Source organism: Lepidochelys olivacea, assembly GCF_965140295.1.
Source record: "Lepidochelys olivacea isolate rLepOli2 genome assembly, chromosome: 1".
Lineage (NCBI taxonomy): Eukaryota > Metazoa > Chordata > Testudines > Cheloniidae > Lepidochelys > Lepidochelys olivacea.
Window position 1 is genome coordinate 291,761,135 of NC_140411.1, and position 17,792 is coordinate 291,778,926.

The 17,792-nt window shown below is 40.1% G+C and overlaps 1 protein-coding gene across 3 annotated transcripts in view; it reads right to left on the minus strand.

Moving 5' to 3' along the window:
• Nucleotides 1-6,891: 6,891 nt before the first annotated feature.
• The window catches only part of TBK1 (TANK binding kinase 1), a 55,754-nt gene continuing 44,853 nt past the window's right edge, over nucleotides 6,892-17,792 (minus strand). For 2 of the 3 annotated variants that reach the window (XM_084636089.1, XM_084636090.1), the window contains 9 exons: nucleotides 17,244-17,319; nucleotides 15,043-15,167; nucleotides 14,865-14,941; nucleotides 14,484-14,523; nucleotides 12,900-13,001; nucleotides 12,705-12,801; nucleotides 11,302-11,408; nucleotides 10,724-10,795; nucleotides 6,892-9,763 (listed from right to left, as the gene is read on the minus strand). In XM_084636089.1, the coding sequence (XP_084492215.1) occupies nucleotides 9,712-9,763; nucleotides 10,724-10,795; nucleotides 11,302-11,408; nucleotides 12,705-12,801; nucleotides 12,900-13,001; nucleotides 14,484-14,523; nucleotides 14,865-14,941; nucleotides 15,043-15,167; nucleotides 17,244-17,319 (748 nt within the window). In that variant the 3' untranslated portion in view covers nucleotides 6,892-9,711. The remainder of the gene's footprint in view (nucleotides 9,764-10,723; nucleotides 10,796-11,301; nucleotides 11,409-12,704; nucleotides 12,802-12,899; nucleotides 13,002-14,483; nucleotides 14,524-14,864; nucleotides 14,942-15,042; nucleotides 15,168-17,243; nucleotides 17,320-17,792) is intronic. The other variant, XM_084636091.1, reaches the window with a different exon arrangement.

Genomic DNA, 17,792 nt, shown 5'->3' on the forward strand with positions numbered 1-17,792 from the left:
GCTTTACGGGCTGCAGCCCAGGGCTTAGTGGGCCCCAGAGTCGAGGGCTGCAGCCCCTAAAGCCCCACCCCCTTTCTGAATCCGGCCCTGCAAGCATGGGCTGGAGGACTCAGGAGGAGCAGGGGCAGCCACGCAGCCAGAGAGAAGCGGCTGCCCTGTGCTTCTCCTGAATCCTCCGGCCTGCATTCGCAGCGCTCCCACTACCCGCACCTCCCGCCTGGTTCCCTGAAGCTGCAGGGGAGCCTCCCTCCCTCCTCTCCTGTTTCCCATAGCCCCCATCCCATGGAGCAGCCCCCCCAGAGGGGGTACGCCTGTGCTGAGCTGCCCGAGTGCCTGGCCCTGTGCCAGGGCACTGTGTGTTTCATGGTAAATCTGCCCCTGGACATGCCGCTGCTTCTGGGAGCCGCTCGAGGTAAGCACAAACCAGAGCCTGCACCCCTGAGCCTCTCCCCCTGCCCCAACCCCCTGCCCCAGTCTTGATCCCCCTCCTGCCTTCTGAACCCCTCAATCCCAGCCCAGAGCACCCTCCTGCACCCCAGCCCCACCCCAGAGCCCACACCCCCCAGCCGAAGCCTGTGCCCCTTCCCACACCCCAGCCCCCTGCCCCAACCCTGATCCCCCTCCTGCCCTCCAAACCCCTCGGACCCAGCCTTGCGCACCCTCCTACACCACAAACTCCTTATCCCCAGACCCACCCCAGAGCCCACACCCCCAGCCGGAGCCCTTACCCTCTGATACACCCCACTCCCCAGCTCGGAGCCCCCACCCGCACCCTGAACTCCTCATTTCTGGCTGCACGCCGGAGCCCTCACCCCCAGCCTCAATTTTGTGAGCATTCATGGCCTGCCATACAATTTCTATTCCCTGGGTCATATTGTCACTGCTAAACTTGGAGGATTGCTCTTTGCATGTTTACTTACAGTAACTTAAATGAAGGTAAAATCTTACACACACAAGGATATTACTAAGGCATAAGCCTCTCATATTCTTCTGTCAGGTTGACATAGAAGCAACTTCATAATCACTGTTTCTCCCTGCGATTCCCCAGCACGTACAGATCCTCATTTCCCTGAATCTGAGGAGCTATCCATTGAGATACACCAACACATTATAAAAAAAAAAAAAACTAGACAATTAACAAACAAAAACTACATTTAGTGACGGGTAAGGTTGTGTCAGGAGGGGACACACCCCAGCAACCCAAAATATTAAATACAAAGAGATAAGTTAAGGGGGAAAACTCATGCATTCCTTTCCACCTTCACAGTGCCTGATCACTGTTGATAACATCTTCTAATGCTCCTTAAAGCTTTCACTTCAATCTCCAACAGATACCCAAAAACAATTCACATCTTAACTCTGTCAAAGTTGCAGTCTAATCCAAAACCTTGACAGTAACTTCAGTAGTGCTAACTCAGAATAACTTCCCAAATGTTTGGAATGTGTGACAGTCAGACAGACAGTATGCTAATCTGTCATACAATGTATATAAAAGCATATGAAGTCACTGTTAAAGTTTTGCATTAATGTCCAAGTTTGACAAAGCTGTGTTATGATGCAACCCTGTCACTAAACAATTCTGTTTGTTAATATTGAATAGAATGGATATCCTCCCCAGGGCTGGACACCAAGAATTTCTGAATTCTAGTCTTATTACTTACACTCCTACTCTTAATTTTCTGTGCTTCCCAGAAACTGCTGGGGAGTGTGGTGGGAGTCAAATATTACTCTTATTTACAGATAACCTCTTTGTACCTCAGGGAGCCTAAGGGACTTCTCACCGTCACAGAGGAATTTTGTAGCAGAGCTGGAAACAAAGCCCATCTTTCTGTTGTGCTAAACCCATGAGTTATCTCCTAGATCAGCTTGCATCTCCAGCAAATTGCTTCATATGTCTCTTCTTTTTTATTGTGCTCTGCAATATGCTAATAACACTTCTTTGCTTTTTTTTTTAAAATGCTTTGAAAACTACAGGACAAAAATGCAATTTAAGTATATTGGTCAAGGACAATTACATTCTGGCAGCTTTGGTCAACGGTGGCTGGGTTCATCAATCACAGAGCATTACACAAAGTTTGAGATTTTTTAATATATGTATTTTTTTATGAGGTCTGTGCTTAATCTTTTGCAAGCTAGCGGAGCAGGAAGCAGTGGAGACTGAAACACCTTATTTTTGAGCGTCTCCTACGTAGGCACTTGAAGCAGCATTAGAGTTAAGCCCTTCAAAGTCAAGAAGCCAGTTAAAATGAATGTTGCAACTTTAACTCTACCTCCTTGTGCCTCTGCTTCATGACACTCTTTCATTACAAATTCAAAATTTAAAATTCAAAATGATCTGGAAAAACTAGAGAAACGGTCTGAAGTAAATAGGATGAAATACAATAAGGACAAATGCAAAGTACGCCACTTAGGAAGGAACAATCAGCTGCACGCACAAAAAATGGGAAATGACTGCCTAGGTAGGAGTACTGCAGAAAGGGATCTGGGGGTCACAAGCTAAATATGAGCCACCTGAACTCCCTGCACCTGCACACCCCACACCAAATGGGAGCTACTCCAGGTAAGTGCTCCGCACCCCTGCCCCAGCCCTGAACCCCCTCCCGCACCCTAACTCCTGGCCAGACCCCCCCATCCCCAGCCTGCTCCTGCACCCTAACTCCCTCCGAGAGACTGCACCCCCAGCCCACTCCCGCACCCTAACTCCCACCCAGACCCTGCACCCCTAACCCCAGCCCACTCCCGCACCCTAACACCCTTCCGGATCCTGCATCCCAACCCTGAGCCCCCTCCCGCACCATAACTCTCTCCCAGACCCTGCACTCTTAGCTCTGAGCCCCAGGAGGAGGCTTCTATGCGTGGTGCTGTCTGGTACCTCTGCACGTCCACAGACAGCACCCCTGCAGCTCCCATTGGCTGCGGTTCCCAGCCAATGGGAGATGCAGGGGCGGCTCTTGAGGCGGGAGCAGCATGCAGGATGAAGGCCTCTAACTGCCCCTATGACATAGGAGCTGGAGGGGGGGCCATGCTACTGCTTCCGGGAGCCGCATGGCTCGGCTCCCAACCCTGCTCCCCGGCTGGAGTCCCAGAGGGGGGGCCATGCGGCTGCTTCTGGGAGCCACGTGGAGCGGCCCCCAACTCTGCTCCCCGGCTGGAGTGGGGCAAGCCCCACATCCTGGTCACCAGTGGGAGTTAGAGGGCCGGATTAAAACGGCTGGCAGGCCGGTTGTGGCCCGCAGGCCGTAGTTTGCTCACCCCTGATATAACCTGTCATCTGGAGGGAACTTCTGAGAAGGAGTCTGTGTAATCATTCACTTACTGAAACACTTCACAGCCTGTTGTGGACTTCCAGAACCTGGATACAGCCAGCAGCAGCTCCAGCATGCACACATCTGCATTATACCCTGAGGTCTGCCGGTTGCTCTCCCCCTTCTCCGCCAGTATGAAGCATTCCTCTCAACCTTCAAACATACTACTATGGACACCTGAAAGTATGATGGCTGCCATGTGGCCAACACCAGTGATTGAAACAACTTTCAGAGCTAAAAGCATGAGTCTTTATGGCTTGTGCTGATAAGCCACATTCTCATGATGAGAATTGTTACAGACTCTCATCCTCCCTGGGTTGGGCACTGAGGGGACACAACACGTACTTTGACCAATGGGCTACAAGCAAAGTGAGAGAGATAGAGGTGAAATGCAAAACATGCATTTTGGCGATCCATACCATAATTTACAGTTTGTCATAGTTTTTAGGTACAAACCTGTTTTAAAGGCATCTTTTTACTGTATGAATCACATGTGACCATGCCAGCCTTCACATAGTCCAGCAGCAGGATTTGAATTCTTTGACCTTCAGATCCCTAGCTTAGGCCTTTACTTTTTGAGCTACAGAAATACAGTAATTACTAGTCCTGTTATAGAACAGCCACTGGAAGAGGAATTGACACACACTAACAATGGATTACACAACTGTTTACCAGTCAGTAGTAGAATATTGGCAATCAGGAATCCTGGATTCTATACTTGGCTCTGGGAGAGGAGTGTGGTTTACAGTAGTTACAGAGAGGAAAAGGAAATCTGGTTTACTCACTCTGAAAGGAAACTGTGTGATGTAGTGGACAAGATTGGGGTTTGTCATAGTAGAGACCTAGATTCTCTGCTTGCAGAGGGCGAGGGGGAAGAGTTTCAACACCTCTTCCCTGTCTTCTAGGTTGGGGTTTGTGGGTGTAGTCAATCATAAGGGTAGTGAATTGCAAGAGCACTTAAAATTGACAATACAAACTCCTGCTCTCCTCTTTCCCAGCTCAGGAAAGTTCTCCTTCCCAGAGCGAATGTCACCAAATTAAAATTTGACATATCTTGTGTTATGACTAAATAGAAATAAAATATTCTATAGACACACACTACTGTCAGGTTTCAGAGTAGCAGCCATGTTAGTCTGTATTCGCAAAAAGAAAAGGAGTACTTGTGGCATCTTAGAGACTAACAAATTTATTTGAGCATAAGCTTTCGTGAGAATCAATACACAAGGAACAAAAATGTACCCAAAAGACAGATTGCATAGTATTTTAGGTTTCTTGCAAAAGGGGTACAAAGAAAAGTGGGACAATCTTGTGTATAAAATCACCAGAAAGGATGATTTTTTAATCTTTCTGTATCAATTCATCTTTTTATCAAACCACCATGAAAATTTCAAAATGCTCAAAGTTTGTATTTTTTGCCATTTTTGAGATTTTTACAAATACAAGTTTAAAATTCCTCTTAAAACTATAATGTGATCTTAACTATGGCCCAGTTACCACTATACCATAATAGACCCTTATACCACCCGCCCTCATCCCCATAGTACGTGAGCGCGATCCAGTAGTACATTGAACATGACTAAGGTCTGTCTTATGTAGTTTGTTCTCTCGCTCTCAACCTCTTCCCCCAGAGAATTTTGTGCAGTGCAGTATTTCATTTTGATAGAGTTTGTTTGTTTAATGTACATGTTTATTAGAGAAGACAAGGTGGAAGAAGTGGCACTTAGAGGGGAAGGTGCTAAGGTTTCTGATAAGTTCTTTTGAAAGTTTGTGCCACAGTCTTGGACTCATAGCTCAGAAAGCTGTGTCCTGCACAGAGAAGCTTTACCTTATAGCAAAATGTCCCAATGTGCCCCAAGCCATGGGCAAAAGTAGTTTGGTGGAGAATACTGGAGTAGTCCAGGAGGGAGATCCCTTTTCCAAGTTCTGGGATTCCTTTAAACTTTTGAAAAAATGCCCACACTGGTTTTTAGCAAGTAAGGGACTAGGGATTTTATTGGTAAGCTAAATTATAACTCAGAATTTAGCTGTGTTTAATATGAGTAGCTGGGCAAATTTTAAACAGCAACAACTCTAATTTTTTCACCCCATATTTCTAAACTGTAGTGAATCATGTACATTGCAGAGCAAGGTCTATAGCCATACAAAGTTTCACATGTAACAGTTCATCTGTTTTTGTGATACAAGTAAGTCACACTATTATTAAATAGGAAAACTTGCTTTTTAAACTCTACAGAACTCAGATTTGATTGAAGTGTGCTTCAGTTAATCAAAATAAACTTTGTGTTGGCACTAAACATGAAAAACTTCAGTTCAAGACGCAAAGCTTTTAGAAAGTTTGAATGACTGAAAAAGGAGGTTTACAGTAACTTTTGTAACCTTAACTAAAGCAGTTGCTACATGACCTTGCTACAGTACTGCAGAGGTTCTTCCATGCATGCTTAGATCTTGTTGAAACTAGATTTTTTGCTAGTATAGCTACTCTGGCAAATTCTTGAAGTGGAAATATAGCTTATACGGGCAAGAGTTCCATGCATGAAATAAGCAATATAGGTAAAGGGATTTTTTTGCTGGTAGAACTGCATCTACACTAGGGCTTTTGCCCACATAGCAATGTTCGTTAGGTTGTGATTTTTTCACACTCCTAACCAGCACAGCTGTGGTGGTAAACCTTTTTGCATAGACCAGACCCTAGTCTCCTCTGTTACCCTAGTCTCCTCTGTATACAATAATGCTTTTTGGAAAGCACTAGGGCTAAGGGTTGATACCTTTCCTCTCTGCTTCAATTAAACGATTAGTCTCAGGTTGGTTGGTTGGAGATTAGTCTTTTTTGGAACTATTACAGTTAATACATCCATCAAAAATAATCAAAATCAGAAAGTGAGAGGTAGGAAACATGCATGAAAATTATGTATTGGAATACTTAGCAGTCAAACTTAAATGAAAGAGCGAGCTGTTTCAGAATTGGCTAGAGACTGGTTCTAATTTTACCCAAACCAGTTTGTCTAGCTTGTTTGTTCCTTGTTTCACTTTTACTCCCTTTCAAGGCTTGTTCAACTTTTTAAAATGTTTATGAGTGAAGTGTCTCCTGCCGCCTTTTGTAATCCATGCTGTAGCATTATACCCTGTAGGTATTTTATGAAGTCCCACATACTGTGTCTACAGTGACCTTTTTCTTAAAACTTCTGCTACGGAATTAGCAAGATTCAGTGGGAGCTCCTGTGCAGAAAAGGTATCAGTAGGATGAGCACTGAGGGGACACAACATGTGCACACCCACACTGCTCAGAACAAGTTTAAACAATACAGTGGTGAAAAAGTTTGTTGCTGCTGGCACCTAGTCTATGCTAGTGCTTCCATTATTGCGCAGGACAGAAACGCTCTTTTCTGTATTAGGACAGTACTGAGCACATTTTTGCTGCTACTGCAACCTAAATAATGGTTTGAAACTTGTAATTTTATTCCTTATATTTCATTTGCGTTTAAGGGGGAAATAGTGGTATATCATGAAAATTATAAGCCAATTTTTACAAAACAAAATGAAAATAAATGATGAAAAGAAGCCTGGAAATTAAAGACACACCTTAGAATAAATGGTTGATATTGTATTTATGTATATAAGTCATTCACTCATGCAATTTTACAATTAATATGTAGACGGGCTTGCTAATGTATTACTTTAATCAGTTACTTAACACTATAACTCTAAAGTAGTAATTCAGTTTCAGAGGGGGAAAAAAACCCTATAATACTGTCAATTGTCTTAGCAAACCTATACTTTCCATATTAAGGATTGACAATATGATGACAGTTGGTATGAACGCAGCCAATCTCATGGTACACCACACACCACGCATCAAGGACTAAAGCCAATAAGGGATGTTTCATAAGAAAGTAATCAGTAATATGCTTAACTGATTACTTCAAGTCCATTAGCCAGTTTGTAACACATTACTTTTTCAAAACAATTTTAACAAGCCTTTATACATTATTGGTGGATTTACAAGACTAAAACCAGCAGTGTTTTAAAATGAACATGTTATGAAGCAACATGATAGAAAAAAAAACATTAAACATTTTCATCCTTGTGAAAATAGTAAGCGACTGTACACTGTGGCATACAAACTATGTTTACAACGATTAACTCTCCCCATTCAGACTGCTTCTATGTAAGAGAAATAAGACTCCTCTATTCCTCTTACAATTGTCTTTTCTCTGAAAATTCAATCTTTCAACCAATATAATTTGTTTTACAAAGTTAAAATTCCTTAAAATAATGAACAAAATAACATAGAAATAATCTGTTATTCCAATATACATTTATGTACAATTTAAGAACCTGATTCTTCAAACATCTATGCACATAAAGTTTACTAACATTCAGCAGGATTACCGACATGAAGTCATTCATGTGCATGCTAACACAATCAGGCTCTAAAATATTCCCATAATTTAAACACTTTGAAGTAAACACTTTTAAATGACATGGCTAACCCAGAAAAAATGGATTTTTTTTCTCTCTTTTTTGGGCAACAAAATTGTTGCACCGATTTTGCAGAGCAATTTTTTCCAAAAAGTTTGCAAGCTGAGGAGCATCTTTTACCGTACGTAGGGGTAAATGATATTTGAACAGGCAATGAAAGCAACCCAGTATTAGAGACTGTAAAGCAGTGTATATATTACTTTAAGACTGGAGCAACCAACCAGAAACACCAACTTCATAATTTCTATTTTAAGTATAAAATACATTTTAATGTTTTGAAATTTTTATTCCTGTACTGAGATGGGGGCAGAAAGACAGGGGAATAAACATCACAAAACTGAGTCTTACACATGTGTACCTGTTACTGGCTGCTTTTTATTTGGTTGCATGCTTCAGGGTTTTACTGTGCTTATAAAAAGCATGAAATAATCTAGGACTAATCTATCTCAGAAACTACATGTTACCTTACATGCCTTATTGCAAACAGGAATGGCAGAGATGGAACTGTTGGCCATCCATGGCATTGTCTCAAAAGAGAAAGAATGAGGCCTTTGCTCCAGAAGGCCCATGATCCTTGAATGCTCTTCCTCAACAATATGTAGCAGACTACATCAGTGGCAAAACTCAGGATATTTGCTTCCTTTTTAATTTCATAGGTTTTGGAGGAGACAGTTTTCTTCTCCATGTTTTGGGCTGAGTTGTGCAGTGTTGGAGGAGCAGGGTGTAGTATTAACTTTGTATTTGGGGTTGGGCTGCGTGCAGTTACTGGTTTTGAATGTGCTAACTTTTCTGTTTAGTAGCTGCTTTTGGTTTCAAATAATTTTTGTTAGATGCCAGAAGCCTTCAGTATGGGGCACCACAGATGTAAGAAAGTATTACTAGGTTTTCCCTCCCAAGTTTAACATCTTATTAGTCGTAAGCTGTGACACTGTACTTTGTTGGTTTTGGTCCCTTTCTGAGAATTACATTTTTAAAAAATAGTTATTTTGCTGATGTTAAACTAGCACTGAAGCAAGACAAAGTGATTTATGGACTCCAACACTAAACTCCCATAATACTTAGCCAAATGATTATCATGGAGAACATGGCACCCAACATGGACAGGACTAAAAACCTTGTGAATTTATTTTCTCACACACAAGTGGACTATTAACTTGGTAGACAAAGGGGAAGAAACGTATCTCCTCTCTTTGTCCTAGATGCATGCTGTTCACGTTGAATTACAGATGCAAAGACAAGATCAAATGGTCTTCATTCAAGTACTGTAGTTGATCATGAGTCATTGACTAGGTTCTGAAATAACACACTGGTATTAAGGGAAGCCCAAGCGCCCTTTAAAACAGTGGTGCCCAGACTTTTCCTGTCGCAACTCCCCCCTTACCAGTAATGGAATCTGTCTATGCCCCCCTCCTGCATTACTGCACAGCTGGATGGTACTCCCACTCCATCCCCTGTGGGGACTGACCTGGGCCCTGCTGTGTGCCCCCAAAACATTCTTCCACACGCCCCTAAGGGGGTCTGCCCCACAGTTTCGGGACCACTGTTTTAAAAACTATTAATAACTTCTCTGAATGCAAGCTAGTTCAAGCCACAAATTCTCTTTCAAGAAACAAAAGTAAATCATGACCCAAAAGTCAACATTCAATGAATGTCTATTTAGCATTATTGCCGTAATCCTTTGCCATAGTTCCTTGAAGGGATAAAATTTATAACCAGGTCAGAAAATTTAACAGTAATTCTATTTTAACATTAACAAAAAACTGATATAATTGTTATATTTACAGTATATACATATTTACATAATTTTGTTAAATACTAGAGTTGCAGAAAAAAATTGCTGTACAGAATGCTTTTTCTGCATTTAAATGCCCCTTATAGCATTTTTTTTCTGTGAAAAATGATCAGTCTTTTCATGGTCCTTTGTTGACTAGATACAGTCTACATTCCGCAGGCCACCATCCACAGTCAAAGCACCAAATCTAAAGTGAAAGAAACATTTTATTCTTAGCTGATTAAACTTGATTTAATACACAATAAATTAACGCTTACTCTAGAATAAAATTAATGTGTTTCTTTTTTGAGTTCATTTAACTATAACTTAATTATGTTCTTCCCCCCCTCTTGCCACACCCCAACACACATTTATTTCTTAAAATAGTATTCTTGGAGACACATGAAGATCGTGTATACAACAGGTCACTGAATGATCTAAGCACAGGACCGAGAACCAGGAACAAGTGAGTTCTTAGCCCAGTACTACCACTGACTCACAAACTCACTAGGAGGCCTTAGGCAGATCGTAACACCTGTGTAGGAAATGGACCCATTACTAATAGCTGCCATCTGCAATGGATACCCCTGAACCAGTGAATGAAAATGATTTGACTGCTAGCATAGACAGAACAGAATCATTTTCAGTGCCATTAAAGAAAGCATTGTTTCAGAATGGTTATAAGAAGTATGATTGACTTGTTTTCTCAGTGCTATTTCATTACAGCTAATGCTAAAACTGCAGAATGACTAATACAGATTGGTATCATTCCATAGTTATTAAACTTAAAGTGATATCTGAAAATTAAAAAAGGTTAGATGCGAGCCTGTGGATCACTGCAAGAAATACCGTGTAAATCCAGCATTCACCACTCTGAGCAACAGTTATTTCCACTAAGTGACCCTAGGTAATTTCAGCTCTCTTGGTGCTTTTACCTGCATCACAAATTAACTTCCACAGTAATGGAACAAATAGCATTGTTTTCAAATAAAGACAACAACTGTGGCCATATCAGCTTGAAACATGTCTCAGAGCAACAATTTGGAAACAGGTGTCTATACTACAGCTGTCCAAGAGATAAAATTGCCCATTTTCTAGCTCCCTGCATCCATTAACTTCCATACCAAATTATAACACCCCACACCAAAAAGTAAAAATGACTATTTGCCTTTCTAAAATGTGGTTATTCTCAGCTAGTTCTTTAACAACACCTTCCATTTCCTCCTTCAGTTTCTTCATACTGTATAACAAAAAGCAAAAGAAAGGTCTTCAGCGATTATAAACAGTTTTATCCATTGCATGCCAGTTTTAATGTTACATTCATTATGAAATAAATGTGTCAAAATGGTATAATAGAAACAGTTTAATAATAAAATTGGAAGAAAAAATATTCTGAAGATGCCCAAACATTAGAGTGACTCATCACAATGAAGTTTCCAGTAACTTGCAATTGTGTACAAAATAAAGGAGAAGCATATTAAGTTGACTTGAGAACAAAATCTGACAAAAGTAATAAATGAAAACAGTGAATGGTATGATTTTTCCCTCATGTCCATAAGTACATCAGCATTCAGAAATACCAGTTTGTTTTTGTAACCGACAGAAAATGCCTGACCTTTAGGCCGTAGCCACTTAACTGCTTTAAAAATGGAAAGGCAAGTTAAGTCAACAATAAAAACACAAATTTTCTCTAATTCCTCTATAGAAAGCACATGAAAGTATTACAATTATCCACCTAATTCTTACCCAAGAGTCATTTCCACTAAAGTGTTTGAACTTGGATAGATTGGATTCATTGTATGTTTGATCCCAGTGGAAGCTGCAAACGTTTTCTGTCGCAGAGTTTCTTGTAACTGCAATAAATAAATAAGGTAAGTAAGTAACATGATCACAGGCCAACAAACTGCCATGTGCATTTCAATGTCCATCTTCAAATCCCTCCTTGAAATATTCCCCTACAAAAGCCATGACTATGGTTAGGCAGCTGTGCGCTGCCTATCATGCTGAGTAGTATTGACTCATGCTCTCTCCTGTCTGTCTGTTGCATTCTCTCATCTTACTCTTTGTAAGCTCTCAAGAACAGAGACAATCTCCCTGTTGTATGTTTGTCCAGTACCTAGCATAAAAGGGATCTTATCAATGACTGGGGCTCCTAGGCACAAGTAACATTATTAATAAATATAGTAATGACCCTGCTCCTCTCAGACTTTTGCTCAGGGAGATCAGCTGGATTCCCCCCCCTTTTTACACTTGTGTTTTTTTTAAAAAGTAATTTTGTTGTACTAAAATATGTTTATTTGCCCTCAGACTTCTTTCTGTATTTGGGGACACTGTATAATGAAGACTAATACATATCATGTCTGAATGTCTTAAACGTTTGACACATCTTTAATGAATGGTTAGACTCTGCAGAAGAAAGCAAGATATACACTTTCATGCCTCTGATTTTTCCCCAGGAACCTGGTTTTGAACTGATTCTGGTGGCTCTGAATAGATCTGCGCTCCAAATGGCAACTGTCCGAGTGCTAAAAAATTCAATAATTCTGGCCTCATGGCAGAGATTTTAAGTTTCTTCCAATTGTATATTGTTCCTAAAATGTGGTTTTACTGTGAAGAATGACTGTAAAAATGACACTGCGGGGTTTCATTGTTCTGATGCTCAGGCACAAGACTGGGACATAAGAATCCTGGTTTAACTCTGCCACAGAGTGAAAGAGAGCTTAAGCTAGTCTCTGCGCCTCAATTCCCTGTCTATAAAATGGGGATAATACGTCTCAACCTCAGAAGAATGTATGAAGATAAATTCATTAATGTTCAGGATGCTCAGAGATTATGGTGATGGGAGCCACATAGAAAAGATTGAGATGGAATCACTGAAAAACATCTGAAGTTGCTCAGTTGTTTTTTTTTAAACTGCTGATCCTGTAAACTCAGTCTGGACTCTGAATCAGGTGGCGTTCTATCCAGCTCACACATCACTAGCAATACAGCTTCTACAGGCCAAACTATTACATCTGTGCAGCCCTATTACTCTCAGTAGGTTTGCACAGATGTAAGTGGAACTTGGTAAACTATCCTGTTGAGGGAAATGGAATAGAATCCTTTGCTCACTCAGTCTAAAAACTGGACATAATTTAGGACCAGTATACCTCATTTATATAGTCCTGGTATTTGGATACCTCTTCTTCAATATCAAAACACTGTCTGGTGATCGTCAGTAACTGTTTCCTTAAATGAAGCATCTTTCTGGAAGCAAAAAAAAAAAAAAAAAAGTATTTTAAAAAGGCAATCAGCAAAATCATGGTGCTGTCACAATGTTGAACTCTAATGAATCAGTCTCTTGCCTCAACCAGTCCTCTGCCTTGTCCAAAAATGTCTCATACTTGCTGACACATTCATCTTTGAACAGAGAGATGGCTTTTGTGGCATGTAAATTCAGCTTCTGCCTGCAATACAGAAATAATCAACTGAATATTGTTATATCACTTGCAGGACCTTCATTCCCCAAATGATTTTTTTAAAGTTTTGAGGCATACGAGGTATATATGAAGATTTAAAATGTCTAAAAAACCTTTATCCAACTTATTTTGTGTGCTACCATAATGTGTTTATACTGGATGAACTGCCAGGTTATATTTCAAAATTAATTTCCAAGATGTTCCACTTTCAAATGTCCCATTTGAGGCAAAAATTTGGCTAGCTGTAACTATTATTTACAAACTATGCACTCATACTACTTTTTCCATTTGAAATTTGAAACCTTGATTATATTTAAGGAAAGGAAATGATGGATAGAAAGGACAGAGGAACTTCTTATTATAATTCATTATTTGTATTACCATAGTGCCTAGCAGCATCAGTCATGGACCATGACTCCACTGTGCTAGGCACTGTACTAACCGAACAAAAAGGCAGACCTATACCCCATTAAGCTTACAGTCTAAGTGTAAGACAAGAGGTGGATACAGATGAGCAAAGAAGGAGGACATAGTCAGACAATATTGGTCAGCTTGATAGGCAGTGGTCTCAGCACTAACCATGCTTGTGTGTGTGAACTAGGAAGTGGAATCATGGAATGTGAAATTTTGGAAGACTACAACTCCCATGTCAGCGTTTAGGTTTTTACAGAACAAAGTCTTGAATGATGGCTAGTTGGTAATCTTACCTGTATGGTTTATATATGGACAAAGTACCTGGTTTTCTCATTAATATCACACAACCGGCATCCACCCAGGAAACAGCTGAAATGCACACTGCTCACTTGCCTACCCAGTGATAAAGTGCTACAATTAAGACTGGAGTGGCCAGCCAGTAATTCTGCTGCCACCAAAAAGACCCAAGATCTAGGAGCTGAGTTCTCAGACCACCACCGCTGAAATTACTGCAATCGCAGAACAGAAAGCAATACTTTATGCCATCCTCTAGCAATTTCCTTTTGGGAGTGTATGGAGTAAAAAGAGATGTGCTCAGGATCCCAAGTGACACTTGGAGACCCCACAGGGAAAACACTGGAGCTCCACTAGTAGTAGCAAAGGCAGAACACTTTAGGGAGAGAAATCAACTATAGACATTCCTTAAAAGTAGCAAATTGGAAAGGAGGCAGGAATTACAAAATGTCTACTGGGTACAAGATATTTTACATACACATGCACTCAAACCCATATATGCCCTCAGTCAAAGACCAATTAGTTAATTAACATCCACACTTCAAGGTATATAAAGTTACCCCATCTCTAGAAAGCAGATAATTATGATTAACAAATATGCATAAAATCTGTCATCGTGCTTGACAGAAATTGAAAGAAAGTTGCTGTTTGAAAGAGCTTATAATCTATATCGAAGAGGAACCAGCAGGAAAGGTAACTGCCAAAGATTTGTCAGGGACCTTAGCACAAGTGATATTTTTTAAATGTAATTTTAACACTTACTTGTCAAATTTGTGGATTTGTTCCTCATTATAAGGAAGTCCTAGTATCAGAGGAAATCAAAGATATTACTGATTTAATTCTATTAAATTTAGCCATCATCCTACAGAATTGTTTTATCCCTGTCTGAGTAAGCATTAGGTAGCAAGCATGGACATTTATTTTTTTCAATGCAGATGTTTAAATTTATAAAACCAAAGTTGTGGTTCACTTGTTCCCTCAGATTATTTTCCTAACTGTTGTCCTACAGAGCACTCAGGACATATTCACTGTGGTTGGCCATTTCTCCCCATCACTACTAAAAATATCTGAACAGACTTAAGGCTGACTTGTCCTTTATACTTTTAATTATTCTTAATGTATACTAAAAATAGAATTACTTACTACGTTCTGCTTTGTCTTTCTTGAACTGATAATAAATATCTGTGATAGAACTCAGCAATACTTGTAGCTTTTCTGGACTAGAAGGGGGTGGGTGGAAACAAAAGGTTAATTATAATGAACGTAGGTCAGTACAGAAATGAGAATATGTTTAAGTAATGAATGTGAAGTTGTCACTTACTTTCTGTCTCTGGGATGTGTGCCTTCCTGATTTGCCCAGGTATCACTCAGCAATCCACCAGGAGACAGTTTATCTTCAATGTCATGAAGACTGGGCTCTATTGTTCCCCGAGAGCTAGAAAGCTGCTTAAGAACAACAGTTTCACCACTACTATTGCCAAAAATCACAAATGATCTTGCACTTGAGATGGGATTCAGTGCATTTTCACTTTATTATAGTGATAATAAATAATACCACCACCACCACCACCTAGTCCTCACTTCACTAATTGTCTCCAACTATAGGAATATGCCTAGACAACTTATGAAGTATTTAGCAGCTCAAATGTTCACTTTAAGAACATACAAATATGGCATTATTAGGAAAAGTATCTTCTTTGGAGTTAATATTTCTGCCGATTAACATTTATTTTCTCAATAAGCAGTATCTTCTCTTTGTCTCTCTCTTTCACCTATCTTCATGCTTTTTTTCCTATACTGCCCAATCCTGGAACTTCCTCCCTGCTTCAGTGCATCAAACTCTTTCTCCATGAAGTCTCTTAACACCAACCTTCAACCATACAAATGCTGCAACCAACACATTACAAAAGACAAGAAAAATACAGTAAGATAGTCTTCCTCTAGATCTCCCAATGCATTTCGTGTTTTTTATTCACACTGTTAACACTACAGAAACAATAGCACTTGAAGACAGCAAGCTGACTTTTGTTTTGGCTTGCATATCAAAAAACTATTAACTGAATTCTTATTGCATGATCTTTATTTTGTTGGAGGGCAGTCCAGAAAGAACTCAGACTGACTTTCAGATTCCAGGTTGAGTCTGCATGAGCTGGCAGCTAAATATTATATATGTACACACACACACACACTTTTAAACAGAGGAGGATCTGAAGTCACTGAGAAACATAAATCATGGAACTCTACAAATGTCATAAAAAATAACTTTCTAACCACACGACCTACCTAAAAACCCCCCACCTTTCCATGGTATTTGCCCAGATGAATGTATTATGTGCCTACCATTTTATTTTAATATTCTCTGTTTCTGTAATTTGCTAATAAATTCTGTTTTTATTTCATGACAACTAGGTTCAAGAGCCCAGTAGTAGCAGAGAATCAACAAAGAGCCCATCAGAGACACCATCATTATATCACCCTGAGTATGAGATTCCTGGCATGGCAGAGATGTAATCGCCATCCCCAAGATGAGCCACAAAGGGGAGTTAGGGTGGGCACAGGGACAGCTAAAATCCAGTAGGGTACTAGATATGATTATATGCCATACTAGCTCTTTCTGTGAGAGGCTCAAAGCTTCACTTTCTCTAGATCCCACAAGAATATTCCTGGTCTGTTTTGTATCTGACAATTAAAACTATAGTTTTTCACTCTCCTATTTACATAGCCTATAGAATAGGAACAACTTTGCTATAATACTATCCTCAGACAAATATTAAATTCTCCATTATTTAGTATTTTAAAATTTCCTTTTTTAATTTAAAACTCTGTAGATTTCAAAGGACATGGTAGTGACATGATTCATACACATTTTACAAAATACGTGAAGAACTTTGGGATCCTTCCAAATGAAATGCAAAATAAGCACATTTAGATTTTTTAAAGCTTGGTGCTAAGGATATTTTTTTTGAGTGTCTGATATCTGGGATGACTCCTTCAGTGGACACATTGCTCTTTCTATTCGAATGTGCATGGGAGAGGTTTTGGGGTGCCAGATCTGGGCAGAGCTCACCTCGGGCAGCTCCTCACAAGCGCCAACATATCCCTGCAGCTCCTAGGCGGAAGTGCAGAGGAGCAGCAGGGACATGTTGCCACTTGCGGGAAGTCGCCCGAGCTGAACGCTACCCAAATCCGGCACCCCAAAACCCCTCCCCAACACCCTGTCCTGAGCCCTCTCCCACGCCCAAACTCTCTCCCACAGCCCACGCCCCATACACCCTCCCAAAATGCTGGTTTATAGAGCTTTCCAGTTGGTAGAGTACCAGATAACACAGCTGTATTTTTCTTTAGAAAATAACAACATCACAATTTTCGTATGCAAAGAAACTCTCAGAAGAAGAGGAAAGCTGCTAAGAAAATCTAGAGGTTTTTCCTTGTAGAAAGCATCTTTCAAAACTGCATCTTTGGACTTTTATACAGGTACACTCAATATTTTGAGAACTTCTTATTACAATATTAGACACTTACAAGCAATAGTTTAGTATGTATCTCTGAAATTTCATCCATTTCTGTTTCCAAGTGGATCTGCATCAGATTCTCGTATCTGTCCATAAAAATGTAATTCAGTTAAAAACATGACGGCTGTTCATACTTTTGTATTAAACAAACAAAGAACATGTTTTGGGAATTATTTTGTTCCTAGAACTGAAAACAAGAAGTTAATACAATTGTCTACCCTGTCCTAACAAAAGTTAGAAAGTTAAAAAAATCCACCAAAATTATGTGTAACTTTGAGAAGCAATCAATTTAAAAGCTTCCCTAAACAACAAACAAAACATTAGTTCAGTAACAGACTCTTGCCCCTTCATTCCATATTTTCGCTGAACCGTAAAAAAGTTTTAAACTACTTGCATTCCTAGCATTCCTGCTTTTTACTCATTACTTGTATTCTATAGACAGCTGAAATGTCTGGTGTAATCACCTCAATCTGTTTTTGAACTGTACCCCTTAAAAACAGTCAAACACATAAAGCACCAGTTCTCCAACGACTATGGAAACATCTTGGAAAACCTGGGT